Consider the following 19,073-nt stretch of genomic DNA (forward strand, 5'->3'; position numbering starts at 1 on the left):
CGGCACGGCCCGCGGGGGGAGAGGACCACGGCCCGCCCGCACCTCGGGGCCGGGACCCCGCGACGGGCGGCGGCGACCCCTGGCGGCACGGTCCCGACGGGGACAGCGCACCCCGCAAACACAGGTTGCACCCCCACAGGTACACAGACTGCACACCAACACGCACACGCAATGCACATGGACCGCACACCAACGCGTGTATAACAAACACTCTGCACGCTATCACATGCTGCACACCAATAGCTGCACACATGCACGTGCAGACAACACGCCAACATGTACACACACACAGCCCGACTGCACATCAACACACAGAGTAGGACCTCAAACTAACATGCACACACATTCTGCACACCAATGCACACACACGCACAAACACACTGCACGTCAGCACACACACAGCAATACACATTGCACACCAGAACCAATTAATGTGCACAGAGTGCACATACAAATCCCTTGTACAATATGGAAAGCAGGCACACATGGCATGCACACATTAATCTGAGAATGAATATTCACAGTCTGCACACACAAATCACCGATGCCACAATGAATGTGTACAAGGTGCACTCACACGATGTGTGTACATAGATACAGAGTGCACCCATTCAGAGTGCAAACATGCCTGGTACGTGCACAATCAGAGTGGAAACCACCAAAAGGCAAATCAACACATCTGTGTACTCATGCATGGACATGGCATGCATCACAGGATTCATTGAAACTGCGTGTCACTCACTGCTCATCTGCCACAGCTGTATCCAGCCTAGCTCCACAGTGCTCAGACATGCATACTGTCTACAGGAGTTATGTTCTCTGGTGTGTGTCTTTGGGGAGAACCTGCTGGTAAGCAGCTGCAGAGAACAGGGTGGCAGTGAGCTTCCCACAGAGGTTACAAAATCATGCTTTGGTGTCTCCTGCTAGCTGTCAGCAGGCAGTGCTTGGAGCCATGAGCTGTGCCTGCCATGTGGCCGGCACACGCTCGTGCCACCAGAAGAGCATTAAGAGGGTGTCTGTCTGGGGCTGGGCTGAGCCCAAGCCCAGCTTCCACCTCCTTTCCTGCCTGGAACCCCCCTATGCAGCCACCCAGGTGGCACCGGCACAGCCGTGCCCAGCACCCGGAACCAGGGGCTCTGTGACATCAGCGTTGGCGCTGAGGGCTCCGTGGGCAACGCGGGCACCACACCACGATCGGTTGCTGTGTTGGTTGCAACAAGCCCAGGGCACGAGCAGCTGCCTCTTGCCATTGGGAATGATGAATGTGCTGCCCTTCCTCCTGCTGCTGGCCATGGGCTGGCTTGTGCAAGGCTCATCAAGCAACTGTGTGTGAGTAGTCTGAGGCTTTGGGAGGGAGCCTGGGGGGACCCTTACGGAGTTCACTGTCCCCTTGTCCCCTGTACCACAGCAGAGCTTCCAAGACCCCATGGGGGAAGCTCGATTCCTCACCAGCATCCAGGCTGCTGGCACAACTCATCCACAGGGCTAAAGCAGAAATGGGCATGGCCAGACACGACCCAGGGGCCCCACTGTCCACACTGTGCCTCCTGGGGAGGGAAGGTGGCTCACGTTCAGCATGAACAGAGCAAAGGAAAGGTGAGCAAGGCAGTAAAGAGTTTCTGATTACAGGACCTGCGGGCTCCGCCCGATGGCTGATCACTACGGCATGATGCGCGTCGTGGGCGGCACGAATGCCCAGCCAGGAGCCTGGCCCTGGATCGTCAGCATCCAGAATCCCTGGTATTCAGGTGTTGGGCATGTATGTGGAGGGTCCCTCATCAGCCCGCAGTGGGTCCTCACAGCAGCACACTGCTTCGAAAATGCAAGGTAAGGGCCCATCTGTTTCCCTGCAATATGGCCAGTGCCTGGGCACTGCAAAACCCAGCTGAGGAGCTGCTTGTGAGAAGGCTTGGTTCACGCCAAGCTTCCTAGCAGCCTCCACGTCAATGTTCCTTGTGCCCAAAGCACACAAGGGCTATCACGGCCCTCATACCATTGCTTTCCTTTTTCCTCCACAAAGCAGGGGAACTGCTGGGCTGCTACAGGACATGGCTCTGCCTTCCTCTGACCCCTTTCTCTGTCTCCTTCCAGTTATGTCACCATGTGGCGTGTGGTGGTCGGTGCCAACCGGTTGTCTCAGCTGGGCCCTGAGGTTGAAGTGCGCAATATTAAGCGGCTACTGATGCATGAATACTATAGAGGTATCAAATCAGGGCACGACATTGCACTGCTGGAATTGGACCAACCTGTCTGGTGCAGTCAATATATACAACTTGCCTGCGTGCCTGATGCCTCACTGAGGGTGATGGATCTGTCAAACTGCTACATCAGTGGTTGGGGTTCTACACTGGAAAGATGTGAGTTCCCAAAAACACTGTTGTCCAGAGTGAAAGTTTAGCATGCTGGGGAGACGGGTTGGGCTTCCCTGATGGCAGAGGCACAACCCAGGGTAAAGCCATGGGGAAGTACGCCTACAGAGAGATGGGCCTGACCCACTTCCCAAAGCAAGACAGAAGGGATACATCAGCACAGTGCCTCTCAAGACACAAAGCCAAGACTTAGGGAAGGGGTTCACCTAGGCAGGGGGGGAAGGAACTGGCAATGAGTTGCCGGGTGCCAATTCCTCTTATCTGCTTGCAGCTGGACGATCTCCTGATATCCTGCAGGAGGCCATGGTCAATCTCATCGACCTCAAACTCTGCAACAGCAGCCGGTGGTATAGAGGAGCCATCAAGACCCACAATTTGTGTGCTGGTTATATGCAGGGTGGCATCGACACCTGCCAGGTAGGAGCATGCTACAAGCCAGCACACTGCCATGTATTTAGCCCTGACATTCCTGCCCAAATGAACACCAGCACATGTAAACCACCCTTCTTGCTCTGGGTCCCCACCACTTCCACAGCTCACCTCCCCTTTCCCATCTGCAGGTCCTTGCCCAGGCCCCCCTTATCCCACATCCCCAAGACTCTGCCCAGAGAGCCCATGCAATGTTCTTGGTGCCTGGTAGACCCACACCTGGAACACCCTTCTTCCCACAGCTGGGATTGTTGCACAAGAGATAGGGGAGAGACAGAGAGACCTACCTTCCATGCCCACAACCTCCTCCCAGAAAAGCCACTGTAGGCCTCAGAACCCAAGCAGACCTTTTCTGTGCTGTGAATGCTGCTCTGGGAGGAGCTGGGAGAGAGGAGCCAGCTCTGCTGCTGACAGCGGACACCTAGTAACAGCTTAGGCTTCTCTCCTCTACTGCAGGGTGACAGCGGTGGTCCTCTCGTGTGCAAAGATAACAATGCTGACTACTTCTGGCTCGTTGGCGTGACAAGCTGGGGGACAGGCTGCGCTAGAATGCGCCGGCCTGGAGTATACACCTCCACTCAGCACTTTTATGAATGGATCCTGGTACAGATGGGACTGCACACATCAGTACGAACCTCTCCAACATCACGGGATTGGAGTCATTTTATGACTGCCTCCACTTCTTTCCAGAGGCCGAAGCCAAGGCCAACAAAAGCAAGCAAGATTAACTCCTGCCCATTTCCACTTCAGAAACTCACAGAATTCTTTAGTCGGGTGCAGGAGCTCTTGTATGCCCTAAAGGGAAATAATGCTTGAGCAGCAGGCTGAGCATGATCCAGTGCAGGCTGCAGTGTACTATAACCATTTTCTTCAGGGGCAATGCCTGGTAATCCAAAGGCAGCCCCAGTGATAAAGGCCTGCTCCGTCCTGCCCACTCTCCTCTAGTTTTACTTACTCAAATATACTTAGTTCAAGAAATAAAGCTGCCTATTTTCACAGCTAACCATGCCTCATCCTAATTCAATCTCCTGTGCAAGGCAAGGATTTGCCTTGCTCCCGGGGCGCAATAACCCCAAGCAGAGCTACAGGCTGGGAGATGAGTGGTTGGAGAGCTGCCAGGCAGAGAAGGACCTGGGAGTGATGGTGGACAGTCGGCTGAATATGAGCCAGCAGTGTGCTCAGGTGGCCAAGAAGGCCAACGGCATCCTGGCTTGTATCAGAAACACTGTGACCAGCAGGGCTGGGGAGGTGATCGTCCCCCTGGACTCGGCTCTGGTGAGGCCGCACCTCGAGTACTGTGTTCAGTTTTGGGCCCCTCGCTACAAGAAGGACATCGAGGTGCATGAGCAAGTCCAGAGAAGGGCAGCGAAGCTGGTGAGGGGCCTGGAGAACAAGTCCTACGAGGAGCGGCTGAGGGAGCTGGGCTTGTTCAGCCTGGAGAAGAGGAGGCTCAGGGGCGACCTTATCGCTCTCTACAGGTACCTTAAAGGAGGCTGTAGTGAGGTGGGGGTTGGTCTGTTCTCCCACGTGCCTGGTGACAGGACGAGGGGGAACGGGCTTAAGTTGCGCCAGGGGAGTTTTAGGTTAGATGTTAGGAAGAACTTCTTTACCGAAAGGGTTGTGAGGCATTGGAACAGGCTGCCCAGGGAGGTGGTGGAGTCACCATCCCTGGAAGTCTTCAAAAGACGTTTAGATGTAGAGCTTAGGGATATGGTTTAGTGGGGACTGTTAGTGTTAGGTTAGAGGTTGGACTCGATGATCTTGAGGTCTCTTCCAACCTAGAAATTCTGTGATTCTGTGATTTCCATATGTGGCACTTGCAATATGAGGCTGTGTGCAGACCATGGGTCACAAAGCAGAAAGTGTCACCCAGAAAGTATGAGTACAGACTGGGAGAAGAACTCAGTGAGGGCAGCCCTACAGAGAAGGACTTGAGGAGCATTCAGCGTGAGCCAGCAGTGCACACTTACTGCCCAGGCCAACTGCATCCTGGGCTGCATCAACAGAGGAGTGGCCAGCAGGTGAGGGGAGGTGATAGGCCCCCTCTACTCTGCCCTTGTCAGGCCCCCTTGGAGTCCTGCATCCAGGTCTGGGGCCCCCAGCACAAGAAGGATGTTGATCTGTTAGAATAGGTTCAGTGGAGGGCCACGCAGATGATCAAGGATTTGGAGCACCTCTCCTACGAAGATAGGCTGAGAGAGCTGGAGACGTTCAGCCTAAAGAAGGGAAGGCTCCAAGGTGACCTCATTGTGGCTTTTCAGTATTTAAAGGGATCTTATTAAAAAGATGGAGAGAAACTTCAATCAGATAATGACAGGACAAGGGGAGCTAGTTTTAAACTAAAAGAGGGGAGATTTAGATTAGAGGTTAGGAGGAAATTTTTGACTGGAAGGGTGGTGAGACACTGGAACAGGTTGCCCAGAGAGAAGCACAGAATTATAGAATCATTGAGGTTGGAAGAGACCTCCAAGACCGTCTGATCCGTCTGATCCTACCTATGTCACCCACTGAACCATGTCGCTAAGCACCACATCCAACCTTTCCTTAAACACCCCCAGGGACAGTGACTCCACCACTTCGCTGGGCAACCTGTTACAATGCCTGACTGCTCTTTCTGAGAAGAAATGTCTCCTAATTTCCAACCTGAACCTCCCCTGGCACAACTTGAGGCCATTCCCTCTAGTCCTATCACTAGTTATCTGTGAGGAGAGGCCGACCAACAGCTCCCCACAACTTCCTTTCAGGTAGTAGAGGCACCAATCCTGGAGGTGTTCAAGACCAGGTTAGATGAGGCCCTGGGCAACCTGATCTAGTGGGTGGCATCCCTGCACATGGCAACAGCAGCCGGCAACACCAAGTGTCTCTAGAGCCAGCTACTGGTGGGGTCCTTGTGTGGGTGTGCATGCAATGCACCAGTGAACTTAAAGGTGGACTAGCGCACACACCAGGAGATCCAGACCAGGAAAGACCCAAGGCCTGTCTCAGTGAGTGGCTGAGGAGCTTGACATCCAGCCACAGCTATTACATGGACTTAATTCCCATGCTATTATTTGAAGGATATGTGAATCTGCTCTGCCTATGAATCAAGGGAGTAAATCTGCATGTATGTTTCACTACTGAACACCAGTCCTGATAACTGGAGAGGCAGAAAAGTTCTGGGTTGTGTTTTTTGTACTATGTGGGTGCTGGTAAAGGCATTGTTTCTTGTGCACACAAGCACAACATGCAGAGACCAGACGCAGACACACACAGTGTATGCACACCCAGTATGCATACGCACAGTGTGCACCCACCCGCTTGTCTGCATGCACGCACACACTGTGCATCCAAAGTGGTACATGCATATGCAGAGCACAGTCCCAGCATATGTGGGGCTGCACTCAAACATACAACTAACAAGCATCCCACAAACTCACAATCCACTCTCATGCACTCAGCCTGTAAAATCTACCCTTACCATTCCCAACCACAGTGTGCCTGCATGTGTCCTTGCAGAGTGGGCTCCCACAGCAAAGCAGCAGTCACTTGGACCTTCCCTTCTATGCCCAGCCACATGGACACTGTTCATCTGTATGTTCTACCCCTGCTTGCTGGCATTGGTGCAGCTTGAGGCAGTCACACAGTGCCTTGCTTGGCTCCGTACAACTATGTCACCAGTGCACACAGTCCCTCACGTCCTTCCCTGTTCCTTGTCTGGTTCCTGAAACTGTCCTCATGTTGTGCCCTTCCAGAGCACAGAACTGCAGTTATTCTCCTCCCCTCAGCATCCTGCCCACCATCCCCTTGTGCCACAGTCACCATGGCCAGGCACTACAGGGCAACCACTGCAATGCCCTATGAATGAAGTAGGCTACATGAATTATACAGCAGCTTTGCCTCCTGCTGCAGTGACAGCCCCCTCGTTCTGCCTCTGAGCCCTGAATAATTGATGGCAGTGAACACAGCAGAAGCAGCAGCCCGAGCACCCTACTTGTGCCAGGGCCAGGCCTTCAGGAGGCACAAGGTGAGACAGGTGGGAAGGCCAGGAGCTCTATCAGCAGTCTGAACTGGTGAGGCCAGGAAGTGATGGGAAGCTGAGCTCCCGAGCAAATTGTAAAGTGGTTGTAAAAGTGGGATGGGTCTTAGGAAGTGCTGACTAGTAACAATGATAAAATCCAGAACAGACTGATTACACAGGCTGAATACAAAATATGCTGTATCCACATGACAACATCCAGACTAGGACTTTAGCCAGTTTTACACCTGCTTTGTTTTTGGACTGAAAGTCCTCACCTCTGCCTGCTGTGTGGTTAACCCCATCCCACCACCAGTACATGTTTGTACAAGATCTCTGATCTTGCTTTAATCTCATTTTGGGTATGCTAAACAGATGGTGCTCTTCAGGATCTTAGGCCCCAATTCATTTTCAGTGCCTGTCTTCTGAACTTTCTCAAAATCAGGCACAGCAGCATTCTTCTCAGGTGCAGCACTCCCACCATAAAACTGCTGTTGCTCTTTGCATGTTCCTTTCCTTATTCTGCCTGCAAGTCACTGACTGCTAAGGATACAGGCTTCTACATGCCAAGCAGTGCCAGCAGCCCCTGTTGGTAAGCACGGAATTCTGTCACTGCTGGACACGCTCCACTGGAGAAGCACCAGGACTCCCACAGGGCCAAGTCTGCCCTGAACAAAGCTCGCTCTATTGATGTTGTGCCCTGCAGGCAGCCGGGGAGAAGCCCGGCCACTTCTCCCTCCCTCCAGACAGCAGCGACCCGGGAGCACGCAGCTCGGAGCAGAGGCCGGGCCCGCTGGCCAGGGCACACCCAGCCCGGCCCCGCTCGCTGCCTCGCTCCGAGGCGCCCACCGGCCCCCCCAGCAGCCTCCCGGCGGCCCCAGGCCGGGGCCGGGCCCCCTCTGCGCCGCGAGCCCCCCCCGGCCGCCACCGCCCCGGCCCGCCCCGCGGGGTCACGTGTCTGGCCGCGCGGGTCAGCTGAGCGCCCGCCCGGCACAGCCCGCGCGAGGCGGCGGCAGCGCCATGGGGCCGCGGGGCTGGGTCCCGCTGCGGGCCCTGCTGCTGCTGCTGGTGGCGGCGCTGCGCGGGGCGGCCGGCGCCCTCCCCAGCTTCGTGGTGCTGCTGGCAGACGACCTGGGCTTCGGGGATCTGGGGAGCTACGGGCACCCTTCTTCCGCCACGCCCAACCTGGACCGGATGGCTTCTGGGGGGCTGCGGTTCACCAGCTTCTACAGCAGCGCCCCGGTGTGCAGCCCGGCCCGGTACTGGAGCTGCTGCGGGCCCGGGGGAGGCACCGAGGCGGCGCTGGGCGACCCGCGGTGCTGCAGGGGCGGGCGGTGAAGCCCCGGCGCCGCGGGAGGCGGCCCTGTGGCAGGGGGCTGGCAGCGGCGGCTGTGAGGGCGGGGAGCCGGGGCTCTGGGTCCCTAGGGGTGAGGGGCCCGCTGTGAGAAGAGGTGAGGGCTGCCGAGCAATGCGGGGCGAGCACTGTGCTGTGCCGGGACTCACGGCTGTCTCCTGCCTCTCTGATCTCTTCTGCAGGGCAGCCCTGCTGACAGGCCGGTTCCAGATGCGCTCCGGGATTTACCCTGGCGTGTTTGACCCAGAGTCCCGGGGCGGCCTGCCGCTGTCTGAGGTCACTATTGCAGAGGTGCTGAAGGCCAAGGGCTATGCGACAGCCATGGTTGGCAAATGGCACCTTGGTGTGGGCGTTAATGGCTCCTTCCTGCCCACCCACCAGGGCTTTGACCACTTCTTGGGAGTGCCGTACTCCCACGACCAGGTGAGAGATGGGTGCAGCCCATGAGGGTGCATCAGGACCAGGTGGGGGGAGTGCCTCAAAGGTGAACCTTGTGTCTGAGGATGTGTAGGCTGAGTTTGTACCTGCATGGGTAGATGGGTGTGGGTGGCCGTAGGCCAGGGAAATGGATGTTAGTGGGGAAAGACCTTCTCTGAGGTTTTCATATGGTAGAGCAGTTCTGCAGAACATAGGTAGCAGTTGTGCCTGAGGACATACACCCTTTAGTGGATTGCAGGACAGAAGGTCAGCTTCTGGGCTGCACAGAAATATCTGAACTGCTGTCAGCAGAAAGTGATACTGGTGCAGCATGGTCCTTGGATGGTGCTAGGGTGGACACAGACCCCTGGGCTTCTGAGAGTGGTTGTCCAAAAGGTTCTTGTAGGACCTGATGGTAGGTTGCTGTGAGTCTCTTTGTCCCCTTCCATTCACTATGCTGCAGAACAAGTGAAAGGCAATGTTGTTTGTTCTCTCCAGGGCCCCTGTCAGAATCTCACCTGCTTCCCACCAGATACCAAGTGTTTTGGGACTTGTGACCAGAACCTTGTGCCAGTCCCACTGCTCTGGAACCAAAGCATCGTGCAACAGCCAGTCTCCTTCCCTGATCTGGTGCCACTCTACAACAAATTTTCTCGGGACTTCATTGCTGACTGTGCACAAAGAGGCCTGCCCTTCCTTCTCTACTATGCCTCCCATGTACGAGAGGGGGAGGGCTATTCCAGGTTTGAGGGTGGGGGAGGAAGCCTTTGTTTAGCTCTAGAGAGCTGGGAAGCACCTCAGCTCCTGTGGTGTTTGGGCTGTGCTGAGCAGTCAATACTTGGATGAGGGATGGGTGAACTCCCCGCCCCTGGCTGATTTGGGGTCAGTGTTCCCATGCCCAGGTTCTGTGGCAGCACCATTCTGGTGATATTCTTGTGTGGGTGCTTTCTGGAGCGTTGGCTGTTTACCCTGGCCAGTAGTCCATTTGGGAAAACTTACTACTGTCTGAGTCTACGCATCCTGCCCAGGACTCAGCTTCTTTGTACCTTTTCTGAGAGGTGTTTCTGAAACTTAGGGGCATGCCCCTTGTTATGTCTTGGGCATTGCCACGTATCTGCAGCCTAGCTGGGGTTTTTGCTGTCCCTGAGTGAGTTGGGAATGAAATGCAACTCTGGGAGTTTGTGTAGCAACCCTCTCTGCCTTTTCTCCAGCATACACACTACCCCCAGTTTGCAAGCCAGGAGTATGCAGGACAGTCACAGCGTGGGCCATTTGGTGATGCACTTTCAGAGTTCGATGGCTCAGTGGGACATCTGCTGCAAGCGCTGCAAGAGAATGGTCTTTTGAACACAACCTTGGTGTTTTTCACCTCTGACAATGGGTGAGTGGGTTCACTGGAGGGACTTCATCAATTGATAAGATTGTACTACCATGATATTGAGCCCCATTGACATGGCGTGGCAGGTCCCAGGTGACATCCTAGTGACCTGAACTGAGGCAATGTTCTGGTGAGGACCTATTGCATGATCTCCTTGCTCCCATCAATCAGCTGTACTCCTCACGAGCAGAAGCCGCACCAGCTAGGTCCAGGACTACGCAGCCTGAATATCCCCAGATTCCTTTCATGTGTGGGTGGCCTCAATCTCTAGTGCCCTGCTCAAGTGTCTTGCACAGCTTCTTCACCCCTCCCATGCCTCCTGCCTCACAAGGCTGGAAAGGATGTCAGTGTCACTGGCACCGTGTGTTTCGTGTCATGGTCCCACTGGCAAGCAGGAAAAGGGTCGTGAGGACCTGTGAAACTGATGATAGGTGGTTCTTCTCTCTCACAGCCCTTCTACCATGCGGATGGCACGTGGAGGAAGCTCTGGCCTTCTGAGATGCGGGAAGGGCACAACATATGAAGGTGGCATGCGGGAACCAGCAGTAGCATATTGGCCAGGCCGTATCACTCCAGGTGAGACTCAGCACTGCCTGTGCCTTTTGTGTGCTTACACCAGCCAAGGCAGGGGTGTCATGGCAACTCAGTTGCCCTGGGACAAGCAGAGGAGGGGAGAGAAGTGAGGATGGTAGGGATGAGAGTGGAATCAAGCATTTGAACCGTTCTTTGTGCCTTGCTGTTGTGGGTGGCAGGAGTGACTCATGAGCTGGCAAGCACCCTGGACATCTTGCCAACACTGACTGCCTTGGCTGGAGCGGATCTTCCCAGTGTTACTCTGGATGGCTATGACCTCAGTCCAGTGCTGTTTGGATCAGGGAAGGTGAGTCCTGCAGGCCAGTTCTGGCTGGTGAGGTATGTGAAAGCTGGGTAGGAGGCCTGAGCTATGTGCTTGATGATCAGTGCCAGCTGAGGGGTCAGGGGGCAACCCGTGAGCTGGGAGATTTTGTCTGGTCTGGACCATACCATGGGCTTGCCTGGTCTGCTCTGGGGCACACTGTAACAACCACGATATCTTGTGAAGCCTAGTCCCTGTGGCTGCAGTGGATGGACAGGAGCCTCTGTAGCAATGAGCAGGGAACAAACAGGATGCTGCTGCTCATTAGCTTCCCCATTTTCTGGCCATTTTCTGGCTGCAGTGTCAGGGCTTCTTTGTGATTCCCTGGCGCCTCTGCATGGTCTTGTACTTGGGCTCTTGTCCAGCTTCATGGCTGCACAGACAAGATCACTTCTGTTGCTTCCCACAGAGTCCCCGTCAGACCATGTTCTTCTACCCACCGTCCCCTGATCCGCTGCATGGCCCGTTTGCTGTCAGACTTGGGAAGTACAAGGCCCATTACTTCACACAAGGTTAGTCCTGCCTCCCCTCTGCATGGGCAGCTTTGTGAAGTCCTGCCTGGTTCTGCTGACAAAAGATGAGTAACAGCTGGACATCTCTTTTGCAGGTTCTTTTCACAGTGATACCACCCCAGACCAAGCCTGCCATGGACTGACCCCACTGACCCATCATGTGCCACCACTGCTCTTTGACTTGGAGTCAGACCCTGCTGAGAACTATGATTTGTTGCAGAGTGCTGCAGGGCCAGAGATTTGGCAAGTCCTGAAGGACATCAAACTGCAGAAGATGCTTTTTGAACAGCACATGGAGTTTGGAGAAAGTCAAATCAGGAAGGGCAGGGATCCTGCTCTGCAACCCTGCTGCATACCAAACTGTACTCCCAAGCCCTCCTGCTGCCACTGCTCCTAGCCTCTTGCTGCTCCATCCCCTTCTGTTGCTTCACAGTGGTGCCCATCCCAAATGCGCCAGACCCTCCCCCGCAACTAATCGAGCTTAGCCTTGGAGCTACCGTGGAAGTTTGGCTCAGTGACACGTCTGACAGAGTGCTGGCATAGTGAGCTGCAGGGTTGGAAGGTTACCAACCCTGCTGGATGTGCAAGTATTTGTTGGACCTTCAAGCTGAGGTCTCTTGACAGAAACTCCGACTTGATCGGGGAGGGACCAGGATGTAGCATCATCACCAGAGCTAGCACAGCTCCTTTTAGACCATTTTTAAGATGAAGCAAAGGGCATGCCCCGGTGGAGATCTCAACTCTGTTGGAAGTATGCTGAACAGCTGAGAGCTGCAGCATCATCACTTTCTGATGGCTAAGGGAACAATGCAAGATGAACAATGAGATGGATGGTCCTGGCAGTTTATGGGGCAGGGTTCTGTACAGATACTGCAGAAGGTATATGTCTAGGTGGGAAGTCTCCTAGGGAGTTACTGAAACGCACCTGGGGGACAATGCAGTCATAGGTCACAGCCAACATGGGTTCATGAGGGGTAGGTCCTGTTTAATGAATTTGATTTCCTTTTAAGATAAGATCACCCATCTAGTTGATCAAGGGAAGCCAGGTGATGTAATCTTTTTGGATTTCAGTAAAGCTTTCAGTACCGTTTCTCTTAGGATCCTACTGGACAAAATGTCCAGCATATACTGCTAGATAAAAACATGATGGATGAACAATTGGCTGATGGGTAGGGCTCAGGGGGTTATGGTAAATGGGGTTACATCAGGCTGGTGGCCAGTCACCAGTGGGGTCCTCGACAGTTCCATTTTAGGGCAAGTTCTTTTCATTGTTTTCATAAACAACTTGGATGTAGGACTAGAGGGGTGTTTTGAGTAAATTTGCTGATGATACTAAGCTGGGAGGAGTTGTTGACTCTGAGGGTGGAAAGGCCTTGCAGAGAGATCTGGACAGATTGGAGAGCTGGGCGATCACCAACCTCATGAAGTTTAACAAGAGCAAGTGCTGGGTCCTGCACCTGGGATGGGGCAACCCTGGCTATGTGTACAGACTGGGCAATGAGACACTGGAGGGCAGCCCTGTGGAGAGGGATCTGGGGGCTGTGGTTGATAGCAAGGTAAATATGAGCCAGCAGTGTGCCCTGGCAGCCAGGAGGGCCAACCATATCCCAGGGTGCATCAAGCACAGTGTTGCTAGTTGGTCGAGGGAAGGGATTGTCTTGCTCTACTCTGCGCTGGTGTGAGTACTTACCTTGAGTACTGTGGGCAGATTTGGGCAACACAGTACAAAAAGGACGTGAAACTGTTGGAAGAGTGTCCGGAGAAGGGCTACAAGGATGGCGAAGGGCCTAGAGGGGAAGATGTATAAGATGTATAAGGAGTGGTTGAGGTCAGTTGGTCTGTTCAGCCTGGAAAAGAGGAGGCTGAGGGGTGACCTTATTGCAGCCTACAGCTTCCTCACGAGAGAGAGTGGAGGAGCAGGTGCCAATCTGTTCTCTTTAGTGACCAGCAATAGGACCCGAGGGAATGGAGTCAAGCTGTGACAGGAGAGGTTCAGGCTGGATATCTGGAAAAGATTCTTCATTGAGAGGTTGGTCACACACTGGAACAGGCTCCCCAGGAATATAGTCATGACACCAAGCCTGCTGGAGTTTAAGAAGCGTTTGGAATATACTCTTAGTCATATGGTCTAAATTTGTGGGTAGACCTATGTGGTACCAGGAGTTGGACTCCATGATCCTTGTGGGTCCCTTCCAACTTGGGATATTATATGATTCTATGAGGCAGCTTAGGGTATGCAGCTCAAACAAGTCTATATGGTGACAAACACCTCGTGACTCCAGGAGGTGGAGATGTGGCTGGCAGTTGGCAGGCCTGGTCCATCTGTAAGGTCTGTGAATGCTGGAGCTGATTGCAACCAGGTGGGCTGCATGCACACAACAGAAAGAGTCTCCTCTTGTTCATGAGCTAGGCCAGCTTCAAGTTAACTAGTGAAATGCATGTGCACAGTGATCCCCCCCAGTAGCTGGCCCTAGACATGTGGTGTTTCCAATTGCTGGCTCCCGAGGAGCTGTGATTCCTTATGGCATTACAAGTACCTGGGCCTTGTATCCACAGAAAAGAAATAATCTTCTCTAAGGCCTTCTGTCTACTATAAGCAGATGTGGGGCACCACCTTCAGGTCAATTTTCAGACACAGCAGTTTTGAGTCCAGTTTGTTTGGAGCCCAGTTCTGGTGCCTATAAAGCCATGATCAGCGTCAAGGGCCTTGAGAACAGATATTCCACTTTCAGCCAGAGGCTGAATCTTATGCTTCTCTGTCATCGAAGGAACCAGGTTGCATTTACATCCATCTGCACAAGCATAGGTAGCAGTAGGAAACTCCCCCACCTCTCACAAGCTTTACAGCTGCTGTTCTTCAAGTCTGCAGTTGTTACTGCATGTATCAGCACAGGCTGGGGGATGACCTGATGGAGAAGAGCTCTGAGGAGAAGGAGCTGGGGGTCCTGGTGGGTGACAGGCTGGAGAGCTGGGCAGGAAGAAACCAAATGAGCTTTAACAAGAGCAAGTGTAGAGTCCTGCACGTGGGAAGGAACAACCACATATATCAGCACAGGCTGGGGGATGACCTGCTGGAGAAGAGCTCTGTGGAGAAGGACCTGGCGGTCCTGGTGGGTGACAGGTTGGCCATGAGCCAGCAGTGTGCCCTGGTGGCCAAGAGGGCCAATGGGATCGTGGTGTGCATTAAAAGGAGCGTGGCCAGCAGGTCAAGGGAAGTGATCCTCCCCCTCTACTCTGCCCTGGTCAGGCCTCACCTGGAGTACTGTGTCCGGTTCTGTGCACCCTGGTACAAAAAAGACAGGGATCTCCTGGAAAGAGTCCAGCGGAGGGCCACAAAGATGATACGGGGCCTGGAGCATCTTCCCTGTGAGGAAATACTGAGAGACCTGGGTCTGTTCAGCCTGGAGAAGAGACTGAGAGGGGATCTTATTAACGTTTACAAATATCTTAAGTGTGGGGGACAGTGGAATTTGGCCAACCTCTTTTCAGTGGTTTGTGGGGACAGGACAAGGGGCAATGGCCACAAGATGGAGCATGGGAAGTTCCGCACCAACATGCAAAAGAACTTCTTCACTGGGACAGGCTGCCCAGGGAGGTTGTGGAGTCTCCTTCTCTGGAGATATTCAAGGCCCATCTGGATGCCTACCTGGGCAATCTGCTCTAGGGAGCCTGCTTTGGCAGGGGGTTGGACCTGATGATCTCTTGAGGTCCCTTCCAACCCCTACAATTCTGTGATTCTGTAAAGTCACTGCTCTCTTCTTTCTGGGGACCCAGTCCTGCTTGGAAAAGTTGCAGTCCAAGTGGCTGGCTCCAGCCTTTCTCCTGTAACTTCCCAGCATTCCAGCATGCAAACAAGATACACCCATATAGCAATAGGAAGCAAGCTGATAAGAGGCTGATGCAGTATTTAGCAAAGCCATGGAGAATGTAGAGCTGAGAGGAGGAATATCAATACAACTATGTGTGTTTAGCCACATATTCCAGACTCCACAACAGATATCGCCAGACTTGGCCAAGAATGACAATATTACTCATTAAGAGTGGAGATAGTATGTGAGGTGAGTATGTGAATCCTGCTACAGGATGTTACTATGACTGACATAGTGTGTGTAAGCTGTGCATTTCCACTGAGTTGTGTAGGAAGGTTAACCCTGCTTTGGTATGCTTGGCTTATTCAGCTTACACATCACTGCTCAACTGCCACAGCTGTATCCAGCCTAGCTCCTCAGTGCTCAGACATGCATACTGTCTACAGGAGTTATGTTCTCTGGTGTGTGTCTTTGGGGAGAACCTGCTGGTAAGCAGCTGCAGAGAACAGGGTGGCAGTGAGCTTCCCACTGAGGTTACAAAATCATGCTTTGGTGTCTCCTGCTAGCTGTCAGCAGGCAGTGCTTGGAGCCATGAGCTGTGCCTGCCATGTGGCCGGCACACGCTCGTGCCACCAGAAGAGCATTAAGAGGGTGTCTGTCTGGGGCTGGGCTGAGCCCAAGCCCAGCTTCCACCTCCTTTCCTGCCTGGAACCCCCCTATGCAGCCACCCAGGTGGCACCGGCACAGCCGTGCCCAGCACCCGGAACCCGGGGCTCTGTGACATCGGCGTTGGCGCTGAGGGCTCCGTGGGCAACGCGGGCACCACACCACGATCGGTTGCTGTGTTGGTTGCAACAAGCCCAGGGCACGAGCAGCTGCCTCTTGCCATTGGGAATGATGAATGTGCTGCCCTTCCTCCTGCTGCTGGCCATGTGCTGGCTTGTGCAAGGCACGTCAGGAAACTGTGGGTGAGTCGTCTGAGGCTTTGGGAGGGAGCCTGGGGGGACCCTTATGGAGTTCACTGGAGGATGTCCCCTTGTCCCCTGTACCACAGCAGAGCTTCCAAGCCCCCATGGGGGAAGCTCGATTCCTCACCAGCATCCAGGCTGCTGGCACAACTCATCCACAGGGCTAAAGCAGAAATGGACATGGCCAGAGACGACCCAGGGGCCCCGCTGTCCACACTGTGCCTCCTGGGGAGGGAAGGTGGCTCACGTTCAGCATGAACAGAGCAAAGGAAAGGCGAGCAAGGCACTAAAGAGTTTCTGATTACAGGACCTGTGGGCTCCGCCCTATGGCCAGGCACTACGGCATGATGCGCGTCGTGGGCGGCACGAATGCCCAGCCAGGAGCCTGGCCCTGGATCGTCAGCATCCAGAATCCCTGGTATTCAGGTGTTGGGCATGTATGTGGAGGGTCCCTCATCAGCCCGCAGTGGGTCCTCACAGCAGCACACTGCTTCGAAAATGCAAGGTAAGGGCCCATCTGTTTCCCTGCAATATGGCCAGTGCCTGGGCACTGCAAAACCCAGCTGAGGAGCTGCTTGTGAGAAGGCTTGGTTCACGCCAAGCTTCCTAGCAGCCTCCACGTCAATGTTCCTTGTGCCCAAGCACACAAGGGCTATCATGGCCCTCATACCATTGCTTTCCTTTTTCCTCCACAAAGCAGAAATCAAGGAACTGCTGGGCTGCTACAGGACATGGCTCTGCCTTCCTCTGACCCCTTTCTCTGTCTCCTTCCAGTTATGTCACCATGTGGCGTGTGGTGGTCGGTGCCAACCGGTTGTCTCAGCTGGGCCCTGAGGTTGAAGTGCGCAATATTAAGCGGCTACTGATGCATGAATACTATAGAGGTATCAAATCAGGGCATGACATTGCACTGCTGGAATTGGACAAACCTGTCCAGTGCAGTCAATATATACAACTTGCCTGCGTGCCTGATGCCTCGCTGAAAGTGATGGATCTGTCAGACTGCTACGTCAGTGGTTGGGGTTCCACAGAGCAAAGATGTGAGTTCCCAAAAACTGTTGTCCAGAGTGAAAGTTTAGCATGCTGGGGAGACGGGTTGGGCTTCCCTGATGGCAGAGGCACAACCCAGGATAAAGCCATGGGGAAGTACGCCTACAGAGAGATGGGCCTGACCCATTTCCCAAAGCAAGACAGAAGGGATACATCAGCACAGTGCCTCTCAAGACACAAAGCCAAGACTTAGGGAAGGGGTTCACCTAGGCGGGGGGGAAGAACTGGCAATGAGTTGCCGCGTGCCAATTCCTCTTATCTGCTTGCAGCTGGACGATCTCCTGATATCCTGCAGGAGGCCATGGTCAATCTCATCAACCTCAAAATCTGCAACAGCACTCAGTTTTATAGAGGGGCCATCAAGACCCACAACTTGTGTGCTGGTTATATGCAGGGTGGCATCGACACCTGCCAGGTAGGAGCATGCTGCAAGTCAACACACTGCTACGTGGGTAGCCCAAATGAACACCAGCACATGTAAACCACCCTTCTAGCTGTGTGTCCCCACCACTTCCACAGCTCACCTCCCCTTCCCCATCTGCAGGTCCTTGCCCAGGCCCCCCTTGTCCCACATCCCCAAGACTCTGCCCAGAGAGCCCATGCAATGTTCTTGGTGCCTGGTAGACCCACACCTGGAACACCCTTCTTCCCACAGCTGGGATTGTTGCACAAGAGATAGGGGAGAGACAGAGAGACCTACCTTCCATGTCCACAACCTCCTCTCTGAAAAGCCACTGTAGGCCTCAGAACCCAAGCAGACCTTTTCTGTGCTGTGAATGCTGCTCTGGGAGGAGCTGGGAGAGAGGAGCCAGCTCTGCTGCTGACAGTGGACACCTAGTAACAGCTTAGGCTTCTCTCCTTCACTGCAGGGTGACAGCGGTGGTCCTCTCGTGTGCAAAGATAACAATGCTGACTACTTCTGGCTCGTTGGTGTGACCAGCTGGGGGACAGGCTGCGGTAGAATGTATCGGCCTGGAGTATACACTTCCACTCAGGACTTTTACGACTGGATCTTGGTACAGATGGGACTGCGTCCAGTGGGAGAGGCTACTTCAACACCACAGCCAGTCGTTGTCTCAACCACTGTCCACAAGCCAATACCATCACAATCATCAGGCCCATTTAGATCATGTCCATTTCCACGCCAGAAACTCTCGGAATTCTTTAATTTGTTGCAGGATCTCCTGCAGGTTCTAAGGAGAAATAATGCTTGAGCAGCCGGCTGAGCATGATCCAGTGCAGGCTGCAGCGTACTATAACCATTTTCTTCAGGGGCAATGCCTGGTAATCCAAAGGCAGCCCCAGTGCCAAAGGCCTGCTCTGTCTCGCCCACCCTCCTCTGACTACACAAACACTCAGTTTTACTTAGTTCAAGAAATAAAGCTGCCTATTTTCACAGCTAACCATGCCTCATCCTAATTCAATCTCCTGTGCAAGGCAAGGATTTCCATACTTGGCACTTGCAAAATATGCACACTGTAGGCCACAAAGGGGAAAGTGTCACCCAAAAAGGCTGAAGCCATGCCTGCTGAGGGAGGAGGGTGCAAAGGGACAAGGGAATGCAGGTAGTACTGGCCCAGAGATCTCAGGGACAGCAGCTGGCAACATCAAGTATCCCCAGAGCCAGCTACTGGTGGGATCTGTGTGTGTCTGTGCGTGTGTGTGCACAATGCATCTGTGAACTTAAAGGTGGACTAGCTCATGCACCAGGAAACTCAGATCTGGAAAGACCCAAGGCCTGTCTCAGTGAGTGGCTGAGGAGCTTGACATCCAGCCACAGCTAGTATATGGACTTAATTCTCATGCTATTATTTGAAGGCTATATAAATCTGCTCTGAGTGAAGCTGCATGTGTATTTCCCCACTGAACACCAGTCCTGATAACTTTAGAGACAGAAA

The 19,073-nt window shown here is 53.8% G+C and overlaps 2 protein-coding genes across 2 annotated transcripts; both read left to right on the forward strand.

Annotated features, from left to right (window-relative positions):
* Window positions 1-744: 744 nt before the first annotated feature.
* On the forward strand, window positions 745-18,578 carry ACR (acrosin). The gene is made up of 10 exons (XM_068670352.1): window positions 745-1,329; window positions 1,630-1,827; window positions 2,092-2,357; window positions 2,641-2,786; window positions 3,255-3,608; window positions 15,650-16,125; window positions 16,433-16,630; window positions 16,900-17,165; window positions 17,445-17,590; window positions 18,045-18,578. The coding sequence occupies exons 1-10, from the start codon at window positions 953-955 to the stop codon at window positions 18,387-18,389; spliced, it is 2,772 nt and encodes a 923-aa protein (XP_068526453.1). The 5' UTR covers window positions 745-952; the 3' UTR covers window positions 18,390-18,578.
* ARSA (arylsulfatase A) lies at window positions 7,792-12,438 on the forward strand. Its single transcript, XM_068670240.1, has 8 exons — window positions 7,792-8,051; window positions 8,329-8,569; window positions 9,062-9,280; window positions 9,775-9,944; window positions 10,393-10,517; window positions 10,694-10,821; window positions 11,246-11,348; window positions 11,444-12,438. The coding sequence occupies exons 1-8, from the start codon at window positions 7,813-7,815 to the stop codon at window positions 11,743-11,745; spliced, it is 1,527 nt and encodes a 508-aa protein (XP_068526341.1). The 5' UTR covers window positions 7,792-7,812; the 3' UTR covers window positions 11,746-12,438.
* Window positions 18,579-19,073: the final 495 nt, after the last annotated feature.

This window comes from Anas acuta, chromosome 1, assembly GCF_963932015.1.
Source record: "Anas acuta chromosome 1, bAnaAcu1.1, whole genome shotgun sequence".
NCBI lineage: Eukaryota > Metazoa > Chordata > Aves > Anseriformes > Anatidae > Anas > Anas acuta.